At 37.9% G+C, this 22010-nt stretch overlaps 1 protein-coding gene across 4 annotated transcripts in view; it reads left to right on the forward strand.

Moving 5' to 3' along the window:
• The window catches only part of LOC136857668 (zinc finger CCCH domain-containing protein 13), a 214556-nt gene that overhangs the window by 144433 nt on the left and 48113 nt on the right, over positions 1 to 22010 (forward strand). For 3 of the 4 annotated variants that reach the window (XM_067136501.2, XM_067136504.2, XM_067136502.2), the window contains one exon: positions 8695 to 8781. The exons of the other annotated variant lie outside the window; for it this stretch is intronic. In XM_067136501.2, the coding sequence (XP_066992602.2) occupies positions 8695 to 8781 (87 nt within the window). The remainder of the gene's footprint in view (positions 1 to 8694; positions 8782 to 22010) is intronic. 4 annotated transcript variants of the gene reach the window in all.

Raw genomic sequence — 22010 nt, forward strand, 5'->3', positions numbered from 1 at the left:
TTCCTTTTTATAGTATCTAATGGCTGTAAGTTGCATATAACGTCTTTTTCAATTGTGATCGAGGCTGATGACACAGTGGAAGGGTCGAAACTAGTTCCTAATATATAATGATTAAATAAATAATTACAATTTATGGTATTGAATAGATGGACCCTCCAATCTTTGTTAATAGTTATAATTGTCAATACGGACCATAATGAAATTAATTTCACATGAAGTAGCACACTGTCGAAAAGACCGATCTCCATTAACTCCATATCGCATCAGGTTTTTTTTTTTTTTTTTTTTGCATTCCTTAGTATTGATTTTAATTATTTGTTGTTTCTTGTTTACTTTGCTTTTATTATTGAATAAAATGCAAACACAAATACAAACTTAAACAAATTTAAAAAAAGAAAGCATCTTTCATATTAATTATTTTGAAAAATTACCAATCCACTCAAACATAAACTCAGTACATTAACACATACAAAACCCTACTTTTAAAGCATATACCATGTGATTCAGCCGCTCCTTTCAGTGTAGTTTTATGCAACCCAACTAATGTGCGACATGGTTATAAGGTGCCTATTCCCCAGCAGGCGTACTGTATGGTTACTAATGTCCAATGAGCACATTTTGCGTACGATTCTGAACCCTACCACAGGCTATATCGTCCGCTCGAAAAACATGATGCCTTGAAATCATGCAGTGATGTCCTTTGACCATGTAACTATGTTAATGTGTCATGCCTCATGACCGGGTGTAATGAAGCGGGGAATCAAAGCATGAAACTAGGTAATAGTGCAGCAATTAATGTCTTAAACATCGAACCGGATGGCGTATGTACTCTGCTTTCGTCGTACTGACAGCATGTTCCCAGCAGTGTAGCATAGCGGATGTGGTTAAGTGTTAAACTAACAATCGACAGAATGTGCCATCGGCGGTTCAAATCCTGCATCGTTCAGATATTTTTGCATCAGTATGGTGTTTGAATATGTAAACACAGGCCCACGTTGGCCACATTAAAACAGTAGAACGACGCTGTTATTAATTTTGTGCCCTGCGCGTACTCTTCTGGTTAGAGTCTGAATGTAATCTCTACTGTCATTCAGCATGTTTTCCACAGAGGAATGTGTTGACATGCTCTTCATTTATGGGGAAGCAAGACAAAACACGTGCGAGGCACTACGTCTGTAACAGGAACGTTATCCTGACAGGCAGCACCCAGCTGCTACGACATTCCGCCGTGTTGACAGACCAGTCCGCGATAGGCCCATTATATCGGGTGAAACAGAAGAGGCCATTTTGGAGGCAGCTCGTAATAATCTACACATCAGTACAAGGGCGATTGCACAACAGGTGAACACTAGCCAGCTGTCCGTCTGGCGAATACTGTTTGAACATAAATTTCACCCATACCATCTTGAGCTACACCAAGAGCTCCATGGGTGAGATTTCGAAGCTTGAATGGAGTTCTGTTGGTGGCTGTTAGGCAGGTTGGACAATGATGCAGCATTCATATTGTACACCTTGTTCTCAGACGAATCGTGGTTCCACAATAATGGGAACGTCTATCGCCACAACGTGCATATTGGAGTCTGGACAGTCCTCACTAGTTGCAACAGGTGGGCCATCAAGTAAGATGGGAGTGAATGTGCAGTGTGGAATCTTGGAGAATCATCTGATTAGACCGATTTCTTTAAGGGCCATTGTACAAGTCCACGCTACCTGCTCTTTTTGCGTCAGGAACTCCCACTGCTGCTGGAGGATGTGCCCTTGCATGCTTGTTTGACGATGTGGTTGCAACAGAATGGAGTTCTGCCACATTCGACTTTACCTGTTCATAATCATCTGAATGAGGAACTGCCAGTGAAATGGATAGAACGAGGAGGCCCTATTTCTTGGCCCACCTCATCATCGGATTTAACGCCGTTAGACTTCTTCTTGTGGGGGCATTTGAAGATCGTCTTTTACACTCAAGCGCCGGAAAACCCCAACCAACTTCAGCAGCTCATCATGGACGCCTGCCGAGCAATTACACCTGGAATGCTTCAGCGCGCAAAATGATCTATTGGACACTGGACCCAAATGTACATAAACCAGAACGGTCATCACGCATTTGCTGCAATATAACATTGTCAGGGCAGTTGTGTTCCTATTATTTCTGGTTCGTATGTGTCCGGCCTACTAACTAATCAGCCCTTCTTAGGGCCACAAACACATTCATTCACAAACAATTTGCATGAAAACGGGTGCTGTACTTACATTACGTGCAGTATGTATTAAACAAATATTTCATAAATATGGAATCTTCGCCCTGGACTGGAACCTCCCACCCGACATGTAAGCCCTCTCCGTCATGCTTTTCCCAAATATGCCACGGCTCTGTACGGCGCACTGTGCAGCTTATAGCATGTATTAGGTTGCTATGGTCACAGTATCAATTTAATGTTTTGCCGGTGTGTCAGGTTCATATGATCTAGAAGGCACACGCATGCCTTCCAGTATTTAATACAAATATAATATTATGGCATCCTATCATGGTGAGGCGGTAAATACCAAGATATCCAGTTGTGTTGTCAGAGCATACCTGCAGGGCAGATGTTTTTAGAAAGACGGAATATATTGGAAGGGGTGGCTGAATCAAACGGTATATAAATTACAGATTGATTGTCAAAACGTTTAGCAACATCCGTTTTTCATGTTTATTCACCCCTGTATCTTTCATGTTCACTCTGCCACTGCAGTCTCTGCAGGATTGCTTCATTTTTCATCATCTGCACTCCTTGAGCTTTCACGGAGACCATCACAGAAAACACAGCAACAAACAGTGTGCCCTCAGCAGACAAATGTTCCACACTGGGCGCAGGTGGTCTGCGGGTGGAGTTTTATTTTTCCCGCCCAGAAGCTACACCGCCCTGGAACATGGGGATTCTGTCTCTGAGTGTTCACATCTTGTTCTTTCCCAAGGAGTTCCCTGATCATTACGCGAACATCGCAACGAATGCTCCTTATTGTCAGGTGGATCTCTAAGAAGTCCCTCCATGTAGCTTTTCAAAACGATGTAGGCATTGATACCAGCAATGTTCAGAAGAGTGTAAAATAAAAGTCTCTTGCAATATTGTACAATTGTTTCAGTTCATCAACTACATTGACACCCCCCCTATGGTTAGGTTGTAAAATGTGAGGATTTCAGGTTTGTGAGCACGAATTGTCTGTTACTTGCATGGTGGATAGAAGCAACACAACTTTGTTCTTTGTAGGAACATATCATACCAGCACTAATCATCTTTGAATCCAAACACACTGCTTTTCACAGGCTTCCCTTTCACTTGTTTGAAGAACTGAGGAATTTCTGACTTATTTTTTTAATAATCCCTAATAGAAGTTAATCTGTGGTCTCTCGAGAGTTTCGGAATTATCTTTTCCGATATATACCTCCATGTTAGAGGTATAAAAAGTATGTGCATCAGCCAGGCTGAAGATTTTTAGCAGGCTTGTTGGGGATAATTTGCCAAAAGCACATTTAATCCAGTATGCCTCAAACAATCTCATTGAAGATTACATACTCATTAAGGGAATTATTGTTTTTGCACCGAATAACAAATCCCTTGTCTGATAGGTGCCATTTTATCAGTGGATTTTCTTTCATTACGATCATTAATATTGTCGAACCTTAATGCTCATAATAGAAACTGAAACCTACGTACATTCATTGTAATTCTGAAATGCTCAATTCCTTTTCCATCAGTTGACCACACAATTCCTTGAGGTCATTGTTCCAGCCAAGTATGAGAGACCAATCACAGCTTTTTATTTCTCCTAATGTTGCATCACTAGCATCTCCCTCCATAGAACATTATTCCCTGGTTTTCCTTATCCAAATATTTGTGAAGTTAATAATTTCCTCCAAGTCGTAGTTAGGGAAAAATAGGTCTAAAGATTCCAGTACAGTACTGTAATGGCATGCCAAGCTTGGCAGATATGCTATAATGTTCCTCCTCCTAACCCTTCCCCTACCAGCACTAGGATGTGGAAAATAATTCCATCTTGTTTCACCATTTCCACCATTTTATTCGAGTATCAGTTGGTCTTATTTGGAGTTGACTTGAGAAACTTCATCCTCAGATTCTGTGGACTCTTCAGAAGCACTATAATGATCACTGATTTTATATTATTAGCCTCATCTGCTTCTTCAGGTAAATTAACATCTTCCTCAAATCCCTTTTCATGAAAGAGTTGTCTTCTAACCAAATCCTGCTCAGTTTGCAGACGTTCATTCTCCTGCAGCTCTTTCTTTGGGAAGGCATTCTTTCTGATTATATTAGACATGTTTGTGAAATTAATAACTGGTTCAATAGTAGGCAATTTGGTTTTAGGAAAGGTTATTCCACTGAAGCTCAACTTGTAGGATTCCAGCAAGATATAGCAGATATCTTGGATTCTGGAGGTCAAATGGACTGTATCGCGATTGACCTGTCTAAAGCATTTGATAGGGTGGATCATGGGAGACTACTGGCAAAAATGAGTGCAATTGGACTAGACAAAAGAGTGACTGAATGGGTTGCTATATTTCTAGAAAATAGATCTCAGAGAATTAAGAGTAGGTGAAGCTTTATCTGACCCTGTAAAAATTAAGAGGGGAATTCCTCAAGGCAGTATTATCGGACCTTTATGTTTTCTTATATATATAAATGATATGAGTAAAGGAGTGGAATCGGAGGTAAGGCTTTTTGCTGATGATGTTATTCTCTATAGAGTGATAAATAAGTTACAAGATTGTGAGCAACTGCAACATGACCTCGAAAATGTTGTGAGATGGACAGCAGGCAATGGTATGTTGATAAACGGGGTTAAAAGTCAGGTTGTGAGTTTCACAAATAGGAAAAGTCCTCTCAGTTTTAATTACTGCGTTGATGGGGTGAAAGTTCCTTTTGGGGATCATTGTAAGTATCTGGGTGTTAATATACGGAAAGATCTTCATTGGGGTAATCACATAAATGGAATTGTAAATAAAGGGTACAGATCTCTGCACATGGTTATGAGGGTGTTTAGGGGTTGTAGTAAGGATGTAAAGGAGAGTGCATATAAGTCTCTGGTAAGACCCCAACTAGAGTATGGTTCCAGTGTATGGGACCCTCACCAGGATTACCTGATTCAAGAACTGGAAAAAATCCAAAGAAAGGCAGCTCGATTTGTTCTGGGGGATTTCCGACAAAAGAGTAGCGTTACAAAAATGTTGCAATGTTTGGGTTGGGAAGAATTGAGAGAAAGAAGAAGAGCTGCTCGACTAAGTGGTATGTTACAAGTGACTATTCTCATTTTGGTTCCGTATTGAAGTTGACGTATGTCTCAAGTGTTATTACAATATTATAAGTCCACCTGTTCAATACAATACAATATGATCCACTATTTCATATGGTCAAATGTTTTTTATACATAATACATAAAAGTCAAAGGTACATGTTTCACCCTCCTTAGGGGCATCATCAGCCTATATCAATCTTAAAAAATAATAATAATACATATACTTATAAATTATAGGTTAAAATGTTGAAAATGGTTTCGTAAAACATTATACAATAACATCTGAAACAACGATAATGCACCAAAGTATGTTAAAAGAGAGTGAAATTAACAGTTTGAAGATTAAAACGTGATTAAACATGAGATTTTGAGAGTCTAAAACTAAAATGGATCCATATTTTTATAATATCATTAAGACTGTGAAAGCCTTGAGTATAAAAACAATCATCAAAGGGGGATGTTTCTTCAATTCCCAAGTTGAATCCAAGGTGGTAAAATCACTTTCAGTTATTTAAAACGGAAGTGTGAATGTAATAAACAAGTTTAAAATGTATATGATTGGGATATCTGAAAGTCAAGAATAATTTATAATTTATAAGTATATGTATTATTATTATTTTTTAAGATTGATATAGGCTGATGATGCCCCTAAGGAGGGTGAAACATGTACCTTTGACTTTTATGTATTATGTATAAAAAACATTTGACCATATGAAATAGTGGATCATATTGTATTGTATTGAACAGGTGGACTTATAATATTGTAATAACACTTGAGACATAAGTGGTATGTTCCGAGCTGTCAGCGGAGAAATGGCGTGGAATGACATTAGTAGACGAATAAGTTTGAATGGCATTTATAAAAGTAGGAAAGATCACAATATGAAGATAAAGTTGGAATTCAAGAGGACAAACTGGGGCAAATATTCATTTATAGGAAGGGGAGTTAGGGATTGGAATAACTTACCAAGGGAGATGTTCAATAAATTTCCAATTTCTTTGAAATCATTTCGGAAAAGGCTAGGAAAGCAACAGATAGGGAATCTGCCACCTGGACGACTGCCCTAAATGCAGATCAGTATTGATTGATTGTATTGTTTCTTAACACTGTCCAACAATTTTCGTATGCTATCTTATTTCTCTCAATAAAACCTGCCACTTTGGAAGTTTCATGCGGTTGAAATGACCGCACAAAACAAATATGTGGGAACTCGCATGTGGTCAAAAAGCACCACGTCCATGAAATACTGGCTACTATGACTTGCTAGATGGCACTGTTAGCTGTTCATCCATATGAGAGACCTGCGAACATTCCTACCCACGACATGATAGAGGGTGATCGTCATCTGTCACCTACATTCCACGTGATACCAACTTTAACATAACTGTGGTCTTTTCCCCATCATGCAACTTCTCCCGGGTTAAATTCACCTTTTCAATATAATTTGTGATATACATTAAATCACCAAGGATAACAAGTTATGTTAAAATGTAGGACATGTTTTGTCGCCCTTTTTGGGACATCATCTGCTAGATATAACTTCAGTGATAAAAACATACACATGAATTTAATAAGTACACTGTGTTGTGTTGAAACTGAAATTTTGTCCCAAAGAAAATAAACCATCCATTGTCCTACATGTACTAAATAAATACAACATGTGTAGACAAAGATTTCACTGTCAAATACAACACTGTCACAAGCCACACATAAAATGATAAGAAATGCATTAAAAGTTTAAATGTTCAACTGATATCTTGAGGAAATACAGATATTGAACCAGTTTCACCTTGAGCAGCTGTGATTGTTATACAAACTTCATTCATTCATTCATTCATTCATTCATTCATTCATTCATTCATTCATTACAAAATACAGCTAGAGTGAGCGCATTTCACTTGTACTGTCAACAGACTAATTAACAAATGTATACTCTCATAATAAAACATAATAAAATATAACAAATTAGTAATAAGATCAGGTACACGGCCTGTTAATAACAACTGTCCAAATCAAAAACCATGAGAATGTCCATGTTCATAGCCAAGTTGTTGTGGGTCAAGAAAGCACATCAACTTGGTCTTAAGATATTGTGTACACTGCTCTGGAATATACTTTTACTTGATGCTGTATCAACCTCTTGTCTCTTATTAATAGTGCTAAAGAGAGTTGTGAGGTGGAGTCTGGAGTGCTGAGAGTGGGAAATGTAGAGAAGGTCTTTGGGTATGGTGAAGCAGGAAGGAACTTGGAGAGAAAAGAGTGGGACAAGATACTCCAAGCGTAATGCCCATTTAAGATTCCATGAAAGAAACTCAGGTCAGCTGCCTGTAGCCTGATCTGCAGCGGTAACACATTTATTGCCCTTAATACCTGCTGCGTAAACAGACTGAGTTTGGGGTTTCTGTTTCTTAAAATTGCAGCAAAGAAGGATACTGTGTCTACCTAACTGGTTAATATTAGAAGGGGAGGCTGTTGTCCAAATCAGTGAGCAGTAATTCAAGAGAGGTTGAATGATTGTGAGGAAGAAGTGGCGAAGAGCAGTGGGATTCAAAATTTCTGTGAATCCATAGAGAATGCTTAGTAATTTCATAGCCTTGGTTGTATATGTTTGTATGTGGTTCTTGAATTGTAATTTCATATGAATATTACACCTAACTGTTGATAAACTTAACCATGATAGGTTAATATGGTTGTTTGATCTGTATTGACTAGTCTGAAATGTATTACAGAACTATTTAAAATAGTTATATTTGAATCCGCCTTGTCAGTACACTAATGAAAGAAAACTATTTATTTAACCATACATGTTTCGGGAGGTCAACCATTCCCTTCATCAGTGGTCAGTTCAAAGAATAAAACAATATTATGAAAATGATTAATACATAAAATTTTGTTGAACTGAACGAGAATTATAAATTTAAAATCTTCAAGTTTTTCTTCTTTTCTTTTTGTTCCTTAAATGATCATATGCTAGTCTATACAGTGGGTTATCTGCAAATGTAAGACACAGAATGAGTTGCATGTAAATTTTCCAATTTGTAGTATTGTAACCTCATCAAGAGTAGTTCTTGTACTCAATGAAAAGTTTATTTGGTGCGTTAGTTGAAAATTGATTTTTACTTCTGATTATCACTGAAATATTGTTTAAATTATAAAGAATTCCATAAAGTATTTGCAGCTTTGTTGAAATTCATAAACCATCATTGAGATGTTACGAAGAATTCTAAATTGTCACAGATTTGCTTTTCTCTCCATGTCACTCTTCTCATGTGTAATCCATGTAAAGCATTAAGCTAATAATGTTCGCAATAGAACATGCTTTCTGAGGAAGTTTTGTTACTATAGTTTATTTGAAGTACTTGTAAAGTACTTTGGTGGCAAGGTGGTTATTGTGACGTTGGCAGGTGGAAGAGCTGACAACATTGGATAAAGAGCTGAGCAAAGAGGCGGGCCTCTCTCCTCTCTTTCAGCGGCCTACCGAGGACCGTTCCGTAAGACTTTATATTCTTCCAGCATGAAATGAAATAGTGTGTATTAACAGACTGAATTGAGGTTTTATGGCCATATAGCATTTGCTGTAATAAAAATATTATGTCTAGTCATTTCCAGCAGCAAACATTTGCTCAATGCATTGTCTCAGGTCATATTATGAGATACGACTTGGATTTTTATAATAGCTTATGAGTTAAAGAGACTAAAAGGCTTCTTCTTTTTAATTTTCTTGTCTTAAATCACTTAAGCACTTAAATTGGCAAATCACTTTTAATAGGTGAAACTCAGAGTAATGGTAGTTATATTTAATCCTAATATTTGTACGTTGTGTGTAGGTAATCTGAGCTGAATTTTTAAAAATATATGCTAGCTAATAATCCTTTGATTCACCTTCTGTTCTATTAATGCAATATTTCAGATGTGCTAACTTCTTTTATTTAAGCAAGAGACTCCCTATTTTTGGTCCTTCCTCCCTCTCGCCTGATCGTAGAGACTTATCTCCCGATTTTGAGAATAGATGTAGTATTCTTGTATTTTTTGAAAATCCCAGGTTTTCCCTCATTCTTTAAGTAGCTGGAGAGAATTGATGTTCAGTAGGCACTGGCAAGACAGATGCAATAAATATGACAATCTAAAGATTTTTATTTTATAATTTCCACATAACAGTGCCAAATGTGAAACTAATTTTTAGCATATTTACAAGGAAAATACTCAATTCACATCAAATCTTCCCAAAAAAGAATTCTAGAAAAAAATGAAACCAAAAAACCCGTTCAACAAGGCCAGTACTTAGAGCATAAATCTAGTTCAGAAATTTATGAAGAGGCCTAAAGCAGTTACAATGAAGAGTCATGTGGTCTAAAGCTCAGATACATGCAGTATTTCAGTATTTATAAAATACATGCAATATTTCAGTATTTATAAATGAATGAATTCATTAATAAGAGAAATTGCATAATTGAGTAGTATAATGTGTTAAATATTCTTCAAAGTTGCGCCATCAATGATGTTTCGTAACATGGGGGTATATGCTGCAAAAAAATTCTCCTGATCTTTTTTTTACGTTTGAAAGTAAATGGGATATGATGTGAGACCTGAATTATATTCTGGATAGTCAAATTTTTCATGATGATCACTTCCTTTGAACCTTTCTCTTCACCAGCTCCATAACATTTTCTATTAGGTTCATATTTGACAAATTTCCCAGAAGAAAATGTTCTTTTTTGCAGATAGGCAATTTCTGTTCTTTCAGTTAGCCTCTTCTTTAACACCCCTTTGTAGTAGTCATTTCAAGTGTTCTGTTACTCAGAGAACTTGCATTCCCTTCTGATTCGCCAGTGACCTTTTCGGCTCGATACAATAACTTTTATTTTATAATTTATTTAAAAATTCTTTTGTTTAATAAATCTTTTCCCCCTCCCCACTTTATTTGTTCATAGAGGATGATTACCTAGTTGTACTTCCACTTAAAACAAAAATCACCACCACCACCACTTCTGTGTATCCTAACCAAATACAGACACCCATGTTGTCACCAATGACAGACCAAATCATGACTAGACTGAGAAGTTTCACTTAACTCGATATGACTTAAAATTTTTTCCAAGTTATCGCCATGGTATACCAAGGTTCCATATTTACAGTCCTCACTTAAACAAACTCATAGTGTTGAAATTATGACCATTTGATTTAAGATGGCCTTCACAACAGAACACTTTTTGTAGTTAGGAAAGGCACTTCAGTATTCACCTGTTGTCACAATTTCATGTCTCAGTTCCTGTGAACCTTTTTCCATGTTGGACATCATTTGTCATCTTTCTTTCTTTCTCATATTCTTTTTTATTAATTATTAACCTCACAGTTGGGCATTAATTGTAATTATTCTTTAATCTACTTACCTCTTACTAGGCATCAATTGAAATGACTTGATTCTACTTTATATACTTCACATAAATGATGACAATGATGATGATGATGGTGATGATTTATGATTTTCCAAAAATGCTGGTAAATGGGCACCAGAAGTCATCAAAAGACCCGTCCAATTTTGATAGTAATAATAACAATGATAGTGCATTGAACTTTTATCTGGCATTCTCTTGACTGGGCCTCCTGAAAATGATAGAAAATAGATAGGAGCATGCAATTAGGCTGCAATAAAGGAATTTAATGTATTAGTTAATACTATTTGTATAATAATAATAATAATAATAATAATAATAATAATAATAATAAAAAATCAAGACAGTTTTGTTTTAAACTTGAAAATTAATTTTGAAACTCACTGCCATTTCTACTAGTGGTTGTTAACTAACAAGACTTAGTGATAGAGTCTTGTGGATTGCCTTCCTTGGATCTCGTTCAGCATAAGGTTCTGATGTAGTACTGTCTTCCTTGGCTCAGTTCCCCTGTGATGACATCCACATTCCCAGTTGCAGTTGTTCTCCGCTCCTAGTGCAGACTCGTAATCTCTAACTTCCTTGTCAAGATAGGGAACTCATACTCGTTAGCGATAGCTTGTTAGTCATGACCTAGTAACACCTGTTAACTGACCTAGTAACAAATAGTGCCTCAAACATACTTATCACTCTTGAAGACCAATGTAACACTCTTGACCATTGATGAAATATTAACGACCAGTGACCATAGTGGTAATTGATTTTTACTTATCTTTATATATCTGACAAATTTTACAGAGGAACATTTTCTTTTCTTTCCCCCCCCACTCACAACTGATAAAGCCGCTGTTGAAAATGACGTCCATCATTTGCAATACAAATGTAGCATCAGCGTTAAAAGAAATTCTGAAACACTCCTTGTATCTTCGCCTCTGAAATTTCCCACATCAGTCATCCGATTTCATTGTTCAGGGCTTCAAAAGTGTGGGGATTGTTCTTGTAGACTTTCTGTTTTAAAGTCCCCACAAATAGAAATCAATGACACTTAAATCAGAGGAACGAGGGGGCCTAAGTCCACAACTAATTATTTGCTCATCAAACCCCTGTTCTAATGCATGCTTTGACTGATGAGCTCTGTGGGTAGTGGCATTATCATGCTGGAAGTATGTATACTCCTTTTCTTCCTCAGTCAATATTTCAAAACATTGCTGCAGTATGTTTTGAACATAACGTTCTCAGTTAACTGTATCATAAAAGAAAATACATGCAAGACTGACTGCCACACCGAACACCAACTTTTTGATGGTTAAGAGAAATTTCGAGCACTACACGAGGAGTGTCAGTGTCCCAATACTTTGAATTCTGAGAATTCACATACATACATACATACATACATACATACATACATACATACATACATACATACATACATACATACATACATACATACTGGGACCTTTCCCACCGTCCGCCATAGCTCATGGGACCATGTGAACGGCAAAAATGTAACCCTCTCCGGTCATGAACACATGGGACCATGCTCCATAGAAGACGACAGTCAAGGGACCTTTTCGGCCTAGTGACAATGTCGCCGCACCGGGATTCCTTATAATTAATCCACTTACGTGGGCCGACAAGTGCCCTTACGGCCAGCAAGGTCACTGCTAGTCTCCCGTTCATAAGGTCTGAACTCCGGCCACTCAGGGTCACGGAACGTCCGTGGCGTTAAATGAAATATCTTACAACTAACTTAAAGGCATAAAATGAACGGAAGAGGTTATGGATGCTAATTATCGGCAAAATAGGCACAGATTAAATTTTCTGAATATTTAATTCACTCCCGTTGAACACATTTACAGTCTACAACCTTGAACATCAAAGTTAAATTACATCCATTGAATTTAACTACCAGCAACGGACAACCATGTCCGGGCTATCACCCAAGTGAAAAATTAGATCCACATCATTATGAGAATCTTTATGTGGTCTATTGACATTACGCTGTTGAACATTATAACACAACACAATCACCTATTCAAATCAAGCACCTGGGTGTTCACATATAGCTTCAAACAACTCGGAGAAATTTGAGTTGCATTTCCTACAATCTTCGTTGTTAAGCTTGGTTTCGAATTTAAGGACACGATTATTTTACCTGTTGAGTACGGTATACAGTCTGATAACGAACCTAACTTTTTACAGGGAAAAAAATAAGAAAACTATGACCTTACGGATATAAATATTCCCGGGATTAATTCCCACATTACATATTTAAAACACAGCAAGTTACACTAATTTACCCTAAGATTAGAGTGGCCACCTACATCAAACATAACACGAGAAACACAATATTAAAAGAATTTAAAAATAATCATAAAATGATAGGCAAACTCCACGGAGTTACAACCTATACCAGAAATATAAGATGCACACAATTCTAGTTACTCCAAATCACCTCACTTGAGGACTAACTATACATATCAGAGGGCCTGAACCCTCCACTCAAACGAACTACCAAAGGATTTTTCACGAAGTCTCAGTTAAACAAATCAATTAGCATCAAAACAACATCCTATTTACACTATTATCACACCTGGAAGAGAAAACACATATTATAACATTTCCCATACATGGTAGCTGCATCTGGTTGACCATTAGCCGTCGTTTGTGTGACTGACTCCCTTTTGTCATGTCCGAGGTACGAACGGGAGACCAACAGGTCTCTCGAGTCGGGGAAACTGAAAAATCAAGACCCTATCTATCGCTTCTACATGTGTATGAATTAAGTGTTCCTGCATTCACCCAACTTAGTCTTCTTAGAATGTGGTAATCGATTAACATAAAACATTTTACTAGCAGAGCAAAAGAGGGTTCGAGGAACAACACTTCCTTGAGAAAGACGGCCATACATTTGCCTTTTAGCAGGCCTGGTTTAACACGACAAGCGAGCTCCGACCCTCCCGGGGTAGGATGCCATAAATTTCCTTGTCAACCGCCCGCACACCGGCCACATTCTCTTTAAACCCAACATTAGTGCGTTTACAAAGGTCTATTCAGTGGGCCAATTTATTCACGCGAACAAAAATAACAAATACAAACAGGTGCATAGAATTATGCTCTAACCCACTCAGGTATTCTTCATCTGACCAATCTCTCAACTTTTGGGCCGTTACATTATTTTACTCTCTCACTCTCTCTCTCTCTCTCTCGCGCTGTTATAGGAGCCCGGAGTTCCATCCTCGTGCCTCTCATAGTAAAACTACCACAATCCACGGGCTAGCAAACCAGAGTTTAATAATATCACAGAATTTACTAATAACAATAGTCATAATAATCACAATAATGATAATAATAATAATAATAATAATAATAATAATAATAATAAGGACTACGTACCTGACATGAATTTATATTACCTTCATTAGATCGGCATAAAATTATCCGACCAAAATGATTAATTTAAATGAAATAAAATGAACTAACAAAAGGTATTTAAGCAATCACAAAAAAAAAAAAAAAAAGAACCAGATTTTCTTTAACAGGGGCCGTAGCTAGTGTTGGTGGGGTGGACATCTGTACCTCGGTGCCATGACTCTTCACACACATATGATGCAGCAACGCCTTAAGTTATCATGCATAAAATACAACTACTTTACATTAAATCGAGTACTTCATCTATCCAAATTTATCTGGTTCACAGGATATATGGCAATGATTCTTGCGTCATCTTAACCTGACTTCTTTCATATATATCTCCAAGAACGAAGGCTCCTTTATTACCTCAACGAAATTAATTAGCCTTTTCCCCCCCATCTCCTCTGACAGTACTCATAAAACAAGGATACAACCATGCTCATGCAATAAAGACAACTAGATGGGAAATTCATACCCTATTCCTAATTTGTTTCCTTCCCAAACAACTTTAAAAGATTAAAATTTTAAAAAAATACCGACCACTCTAATCTTACTACTTTAATTATTCAATATAAAATCATCCCATGCTATTCCTATATTCTGATATGATTTATCTACAGGGAATATCAATATCATAAAATCATAATTTTGTGCTCAACAATGCTGGTCCGTTGTCCATCGTACGCCGTTCGAGCCCAGAGGAGGGCTCCCTTGAAGGTCTTAGCCCATCATGCTGAAGTGGGAGATCGCTGGTTCAGGACGTTCCATGATGCTCCTGGAATAATCCATAGCGTTGGGGTTTGAACACTGAAATGACACTGTTTACACTGTTTTCACAAAACTTCCTCCGCTCACGTTACAGGCAAATTTTCCTTTCTTCTAACCAGAATGAAAGTTATGAATGTATACGATACCCTGGTACAGGACGCAGCTAGCCTATCCTAATCTGACATATGCAATTCCGAGCTCACAGTTTCATTACCGGAACAGTTTAACCTCCCGCATTACCCCAAGGTGGGCTACTTATGTTTATTCTCAACCCTGTCTTGTATGCTTTGTTCAGCGCGTTCCTCAAATTACGCTGTTCTGAAGCACGATAAACATTGATACAATTTTGTTTATGTGATAACCACTAATTCTTCGTACTATCACTATTCACTCGCCTGCCGTTTACACAGTTTCTAACATAGATTATAATTAACAGGCTCTCTGCCTCCACTACGGGATACTGATTGAAAAATAACGTTCCACGTTCGACAGACGGCAATTCATTGTTTCACAGTTCTCGGTGCGAATTTATGTCACTCACATTCCTTCGTGTCGCACCGCGATCAAACTATAGATGCGCACATCATGTTTACACAGTTCAGATTTTTACTGCAGATTCGCACTGAAATCCGACTTTTCACACTCCCGCTCACAGAAAATTTACCATACAAAGAGAGGGAAATCAGACCAAAAATCGGCCGTATGGTCACCTCATAGACTCCTCGAAGACTGGTGTCCACCCTCATATGTGCAGGCAAATATAAGGGCTACCCTAGGGTGGGGGATGCTTGGGAGACATCTCCCTCCTACAAATTTCAGTTTTCCAGATCCACAAGGCATACTAATCTCAGCGATGCGGCAACTTGTGTGGCCAACTACTCCTAAATACAAGATGTGATGCGGAACTCAGGATGATCGGTGGATTTGTAGTAATTAATTCCAATAAAATCAGGGTGGGGGTAGTACTCGCTATTAGCATTTGGCGCCACTGTGAGCGTGGGTACGATGCATTTTCGTAGGTGAGATTATTCTACCTTGATTTTCAATTTTGCCATTCATCCAATATTCCTCTTATTACTCTGACGTATGTTTTCTGGTTAGTTTAGCCTTTATTGAGCTGAAAACACCCCTGAAATCACCCCATCGCTTTGGCATCGCTGTGCGTTGGCGTTTGTTTTCAAGATGGAGTCAGCAAAATTGTGTTCTTCTTCCCCTTGTTCCATGATACGCGCGCAGTTCGGGAGTTTTTTTCTGAGCCACCCACTGAGTGCTCTAGGCGCCTCTATGTCGCGAAGTGTTATGCAATATGACGCTACTGCCAGCATCCACACAAAGGAAGCTACAAGCCTACTAATTTCTTAAATATCTAATTCGAAATAATTATTCATGTGACTATACGGTCACAATACATACATACATACATACATACATCATCATTATAGACCATTATGCCTTTCAGCATTCAGTCTGCAAGTCTCTGTGAATTTACTAAACGTCGCCACAATCCTCTATTTGCAACTAGTTCTGTGGCCTCATTTAGTTCTTTATCTCTTCATACTTTTAAATCATTAGAAACCGAGTCCAGCCATTGTCGTCTTGGCCTTCCTCTAGTTCTCTTACCCTCCATAACAAAGTCTTTTCCTAGGTAACTTACCCTCCTCCATTCACCTTATATGATCCCACCACCTTAGCCGGTTTATGCATACAGCTTCATCCATCGACTTCATTTCTAACTTACCCTTTATCTCCTCATTCCAAGTACCCTCCTGCCATTGTTCCCACCTGTTTGTACCGGCAATCATTCTCGCTACTTTCATGTCCGTTACTTCTAACTTATGAATAAGATATCCTGAGTCCACCCAGCTTTTGCTCCCGTAAAGCAAAGGTGGTCTGAAAACAGACCAATGTAAAGGTAGTTTCATCCAGGAGCTGACTTCCTTCTTACAGAATACTGTTGATCGCAACTGTGAGTTCACTGCATTAGCTTTACTGCGCCTTGATTCAATCTCATTTACTATATTACCATCCTAGAAGAACACATGCCCTAAATACTTGAAATTATCTACCTGTTGCAGCTTTGTATCACCAATCTGACATTCATTTCTTTTGAATATCTTACCTACTGACATCAGTTTAGTCTTCGAAAGGCTAATTTTCATACCATACTCACTGCACCTATTTTCAAGTTCCAAGATATTAGATTGCAGGCTTTCGGCACAATCTGCCATTAAGACCAAGTCATCAGCATTGGCCAGATTGCTTACTACATTTCCACCTTACTGAATTCCTCCCTGCCACTTTGTACCTTTCAGCAGATGATCCATGTAAACCAAGAACAACAAAGGTGAAAGATTACAGCCTTGTCTAACCCCTGTACGAACTCTGAACCAAGAACTCATTCTACCATCAATTCTCGCTGCAACCCAATTGTCAACATAAATGCCTTTGATTGATTTTAATAAATCTACCCTTAATACCATAGTCCCCCAGTATGGTGAACATCTTTTCCCTCGGTACCCTGTCATATGCTTTCTCATGATCTACGAAACACAAATACAACTATCTATTCCTCTCGCAGCATTTTTCAATTACCTGGCGCATACTGAAAATCTGATCCTGACAGCCTCTCTGTGGTCTGAAACCACACTAGTTTTCATCCAACTTCCTCTCAGCGACTGATCTGTCTGGTATACTAATCAATGAGATACCTCGATAGTTGTTGCAATCCTTCCTGTTCCCTTGCTCATACATAGGTGCAGTTACTGCTTTTGTCCAATCTGAAGGTGCCTTACCAACATTCCATGCTAATCTTACTACTCTGTGAAGACATTTCATCCCTGCCTTCCGACTACACTTCACCATTTCAGGTCTAATTTCATTTATTCCTGCTGCTTTATGACAATGGAGTTTATTTAACATCCTATCCACTTCCTCAAGCGTAATTTCACCAACATCATTTTCCTCCTCCCCATGAGCTCGGTTGTTCGCGACACCGCCAGGAAGATTTCCTTTTCAGTTGAGAAGATTTTCAAAATATTCCCTCCACCTGTCCAGTGATTCCTTGGGATCTATTATGAGTTCACCTGAATTACCCAAAACACTGTTCATTTCCTTTTTCCTTCCTTTCCTAAGATTCTTCAGAAGGGTTTCCCTGCTGCATGACCTAGCCATTCCAGGTTATTACCAAAATCTTCCCAGACTTTTTTTAAGATTCAGCAACTATTTGTTTTGTTCTGTTTCTTTCATCAGTGTACAATTCCCTGTCTGCATCAGCCCTTGTTGAGAGCCATTCTTGATAAGCCTTCTTTTTACATTTACAAGCTTCTCTCACTTCATAATTCCACCAAGATGTTCGCGCTTTTTCCCATATTTACACACAATTGTTCCCTTGCTGTTTTACTACAGCATCCGTGTATGCCACCCATTCTCTTTCCTGTACCTGCTTACTGTCCACTGTTTGGAACGTCTCACTAATCATATCCATGTACTTCTGTCTAATTTCCTCATCCTGAAGATTTTCTACCCTATTTGTTGCATACAGATTTCACTTTCTCTATCCTAGGCCTACAGATCATTACAGATCAGAAAGTGGTCTGTATCATCAAAAAATCCATGAAAAACCCCTGAATTTGAAGTCGGTTAAGATATAGTCTATTATGGATATGGTACACCTGCCTTCCCATGTGTATTGGTGAATAGCTTATGCTTGATGAATGCATCTGTAACTGCTAAACCTATACTAGCACAGACGTCCAGCAAATGCTTCCTATTCCTATTAGCTTCCATATCTTTCCTGCATTTACCAATCACCCTTTCGTATCCGTCAGTTCGATTTCTAACTCTCGCATTGAAATCGCCCATTTGCACTATCCTATCCTTGCTGTTGACCCTGACTACGCTGTTACTCAGTGCTTCATAAAACTTGCCAATTTCATCTACACCCTCGCATGTTGAATACACTGAGACAATTCTCGTCCTAATTCCTCCAACTGCCAAATCTACCCACATCATTCGCTCATTTATTTGCCTAACAGAAACTATGTTGTCTGCAATAGTATTCCTGACGAACAGCCCTACCCCAAACTCGGTGAAGCCGTTTCATCCCTGCCTTCCCACTATACTTCACCATTTCAGGTCTAATTTCATCTATTCCTGCTGATATATGACAATGGAGTTTATTCACCATCCTTTCCACTTCCTCAAGCGTATTTTCACCAATTTCCCTTTGAACACCCGTCAAGTACGCTTTATAATCTCCTATCTCTTCCTCTTCATCTCCCATTACCCGAGTATCCAGATGCATCCAGTTCTACTTTCTTTCTTTCTTTCTTTCTTTCTTTCTTTCTTTCTTTCTTTCTTCCATAAGCCCCATTAATGTTGATAGCTCTCCATCAACTTCCATTTCATTTGCCAAGTTGTATCTAAGGAATCCCTCGCCTGTCAAATGGGAGTGGGACTCTGTTACTCCCAAAGGTCCGAGGCTTGCTTAAAATGTTCTGAGCTCAGTAAATTCGTGAAGCAGGATGCTACCATACTTACACGTAGTCCAAGTAGGATCTCTTCTCTAATGGGTTAGAGACCACCCATGGATTGTACAGTCCTAGCTGCCTGAGCATAAGGAGGGCCATGACTCAGAATGTGTCCGAGATTTCCACTCCCATTCTGTAGCAACTGGTATCCAGACTCTCAGGACCACTTACTAGGCCGCTCAACCGTTGGCCATGGTTCACGAACTAGGACATGACTACAGTAACCCACACCATGAACCATACCCACTTAAATGGAAATAAGCTTCGTCCATCATAATTAAACCATAATGGATGGATTGTAGCATCCACCGACAGAAATTTATTCAGGCAGCGTAATGCTGTGGTGTTAACTCATGAATCACTGAGACTTTGTATTGATAAAAATGTCGCATTTTGAGTCCCCATAATGCCGATTTTGTGAAATACCACGCCCCTGTGCCAATCTGTGTGAAGATTTCTTCAGGCAGATACCCATTCTAGCTTGAATATGTGCAAGCTTCTCTTCTGTTAATACCCTCTTCTGTCATTCTCTCTTTTTGTTTAAAACAGACTCTATTTTTCTCACCATTTCCTGAATTACTTGGCTATGTATTGTCTTGAAGGCATTGTATCACCATGGAAATGATGTAGAAATTTGCGAATGATTCTGTCATACGATTTCTTCTTCAGGAGGAATGTGTCAACTAGAAATATCCATTTTCCTCTCCTCCCGCTCCTACCGTTGACTGCTCCAGAGCTCTGATCCCATCTGGCTTAAATAGCCTAATAATGGACGTGTATAAATTTTTGGCAGAGCGAGAGGAGCAGCCGATGATAATCCCGCTTTAGATAAACTTGGTATTCTACATTGCCTGGTGATGCCTCAGATGCTTTGTTTTCATACAAATACATTTCAAAGTCCTGATGCTCCAGAAGGGAGACGTCCAAAACACACATCAAGCAAATCAGTTAACCATTATCTACAACATATATATCAAACAAATCAAGAAAATTGTTCAAACGTCAAAGTAAAACATATGTACAATATTGATACGAATGTCATTGTCTAGTCCTCCATTGCTCCGGAAGGGCGTCAGTAAGCACAGTCGGATGTCGCTGGCAACAAGAAACATCATGTACCATAATGAGCATAATGTCTATACACTTTTGCAAAGAAGGATGAATGCACTCAAGAACAAAATACACACGCATGTCCATGAACCAAAACACTAGTCAGAAGAGAGTCGTCGGACTGAGCTTGGCTACAGCAATAAGTTTTGAAGGCCTAGTAAGTCTCTCATATGTGCACTTTTCATGCCTTCTGTTTTGTACATAAGAACTATATTCCTAAGATAAGTTGAACTTTCCTTCCTAAATTGAGGTACTGCTGATCGTATTTCCCCTTTAAAATGATAGTTACCAGCATCATAACTCATCTCAATAGTTGGGTGTCACATTAGGAGATAAAAGGTTCTCCTCACTTTTTAGCCCTCTTGAAACAAAAATATATCTGTTCCCATTATCAGTGAAGTTTTGTGAACAATTGAGAGAAAAGAACTCTTAATCAAGATAATGTAAGTTTTGGAAAGGAACGAACAAGTGTCACTTCAAGTCGAAATTACACAAAAATGTTGAGCATGAACAAAATTTGTGTGTGTGTGCTTCTTCAAATTGAACTTATAATTTGAAAACTTCTATCATACTAATTTCTCGTATCTTAAAGACAACAAGTGAATGCACACTCATTTCATTTACTTACAGTATGGTGGTACACAATGCCATTTCCTTCTTTTAACATTCTCACTTTCATAAATGAAAGATATCTATGAATCTCTTCCACCGGGGATGTATGATTTTGTTTGATTTTTAAAATATCAGATCATTAACCCAGTTGAATAATATAGTTAGAACTGCAATATTTAACATAATACTTCTAAACATATTATGTCAAGAGGTATACTAAAACAGTAAGAGAATGGATACATATGGCATACAATATTCATGTAGCAGTATTATCCTTCAAATAGAATAATCACAGTTTCTAAGATTTATTTTTATTTTTATTGAGACACTTTCAAACCTATGTAAATGCTATATACCTATAAAATCTTCAATCCTCTATAACATTCTTTAGAAGCTACCATAGAAGTAAAATGCTCGTTTGTGTGAATCTCAGTTTTGTGATAACTTTCAGAGATAGAGTTTACATAGTTGAATTCTCATCTTTGGTGTTGCATGTATTTGTTGTTACCATTTGTGACAATACATATGATTATTTTAGTATCTAATCTGCCCTGTAGATTTGTCTTCCTGTTGTTTTTTTGTGTGTGTGTGTTTTTAATTGTTGACTCAATATACTGCATATCTTGATATATTTGCATATTATTAAGAGTAAATACTTTTTTCATATAAAATATTGCTATTTGAGAATTATTTATTATTTATTTAACGTATGATAGAATTGATATAATTTTAATGTGTGCAGCATTGAGCTCAAAAATCATTCTTTGGGTAATTTTGGTGGTGAAAGCCTGTAATCTCTAAGTTAAATACTTTTTAAATTAAGTATTCATACATTATTCTGTTTTTAATTATGTAACATTATTCGTATGGTATTTTATGAATACCGGTACCTGACTA

Source organism: Anabrus simplex, chromosome 1, assembly GCF_040414725.1.
Source record: "Anabrus simplex isolate iqAnaSimp1 chromosome 1, ASM4041472v1, whole genome shotgun sequence".
NCBI classification, from domain to species: domain Eukaryota; kingdom Metazoa; phylum Arthropoda; class Insecta; order Orthoptera; family Tettigoniidae; genus Anabrus; species Anabrus simplex.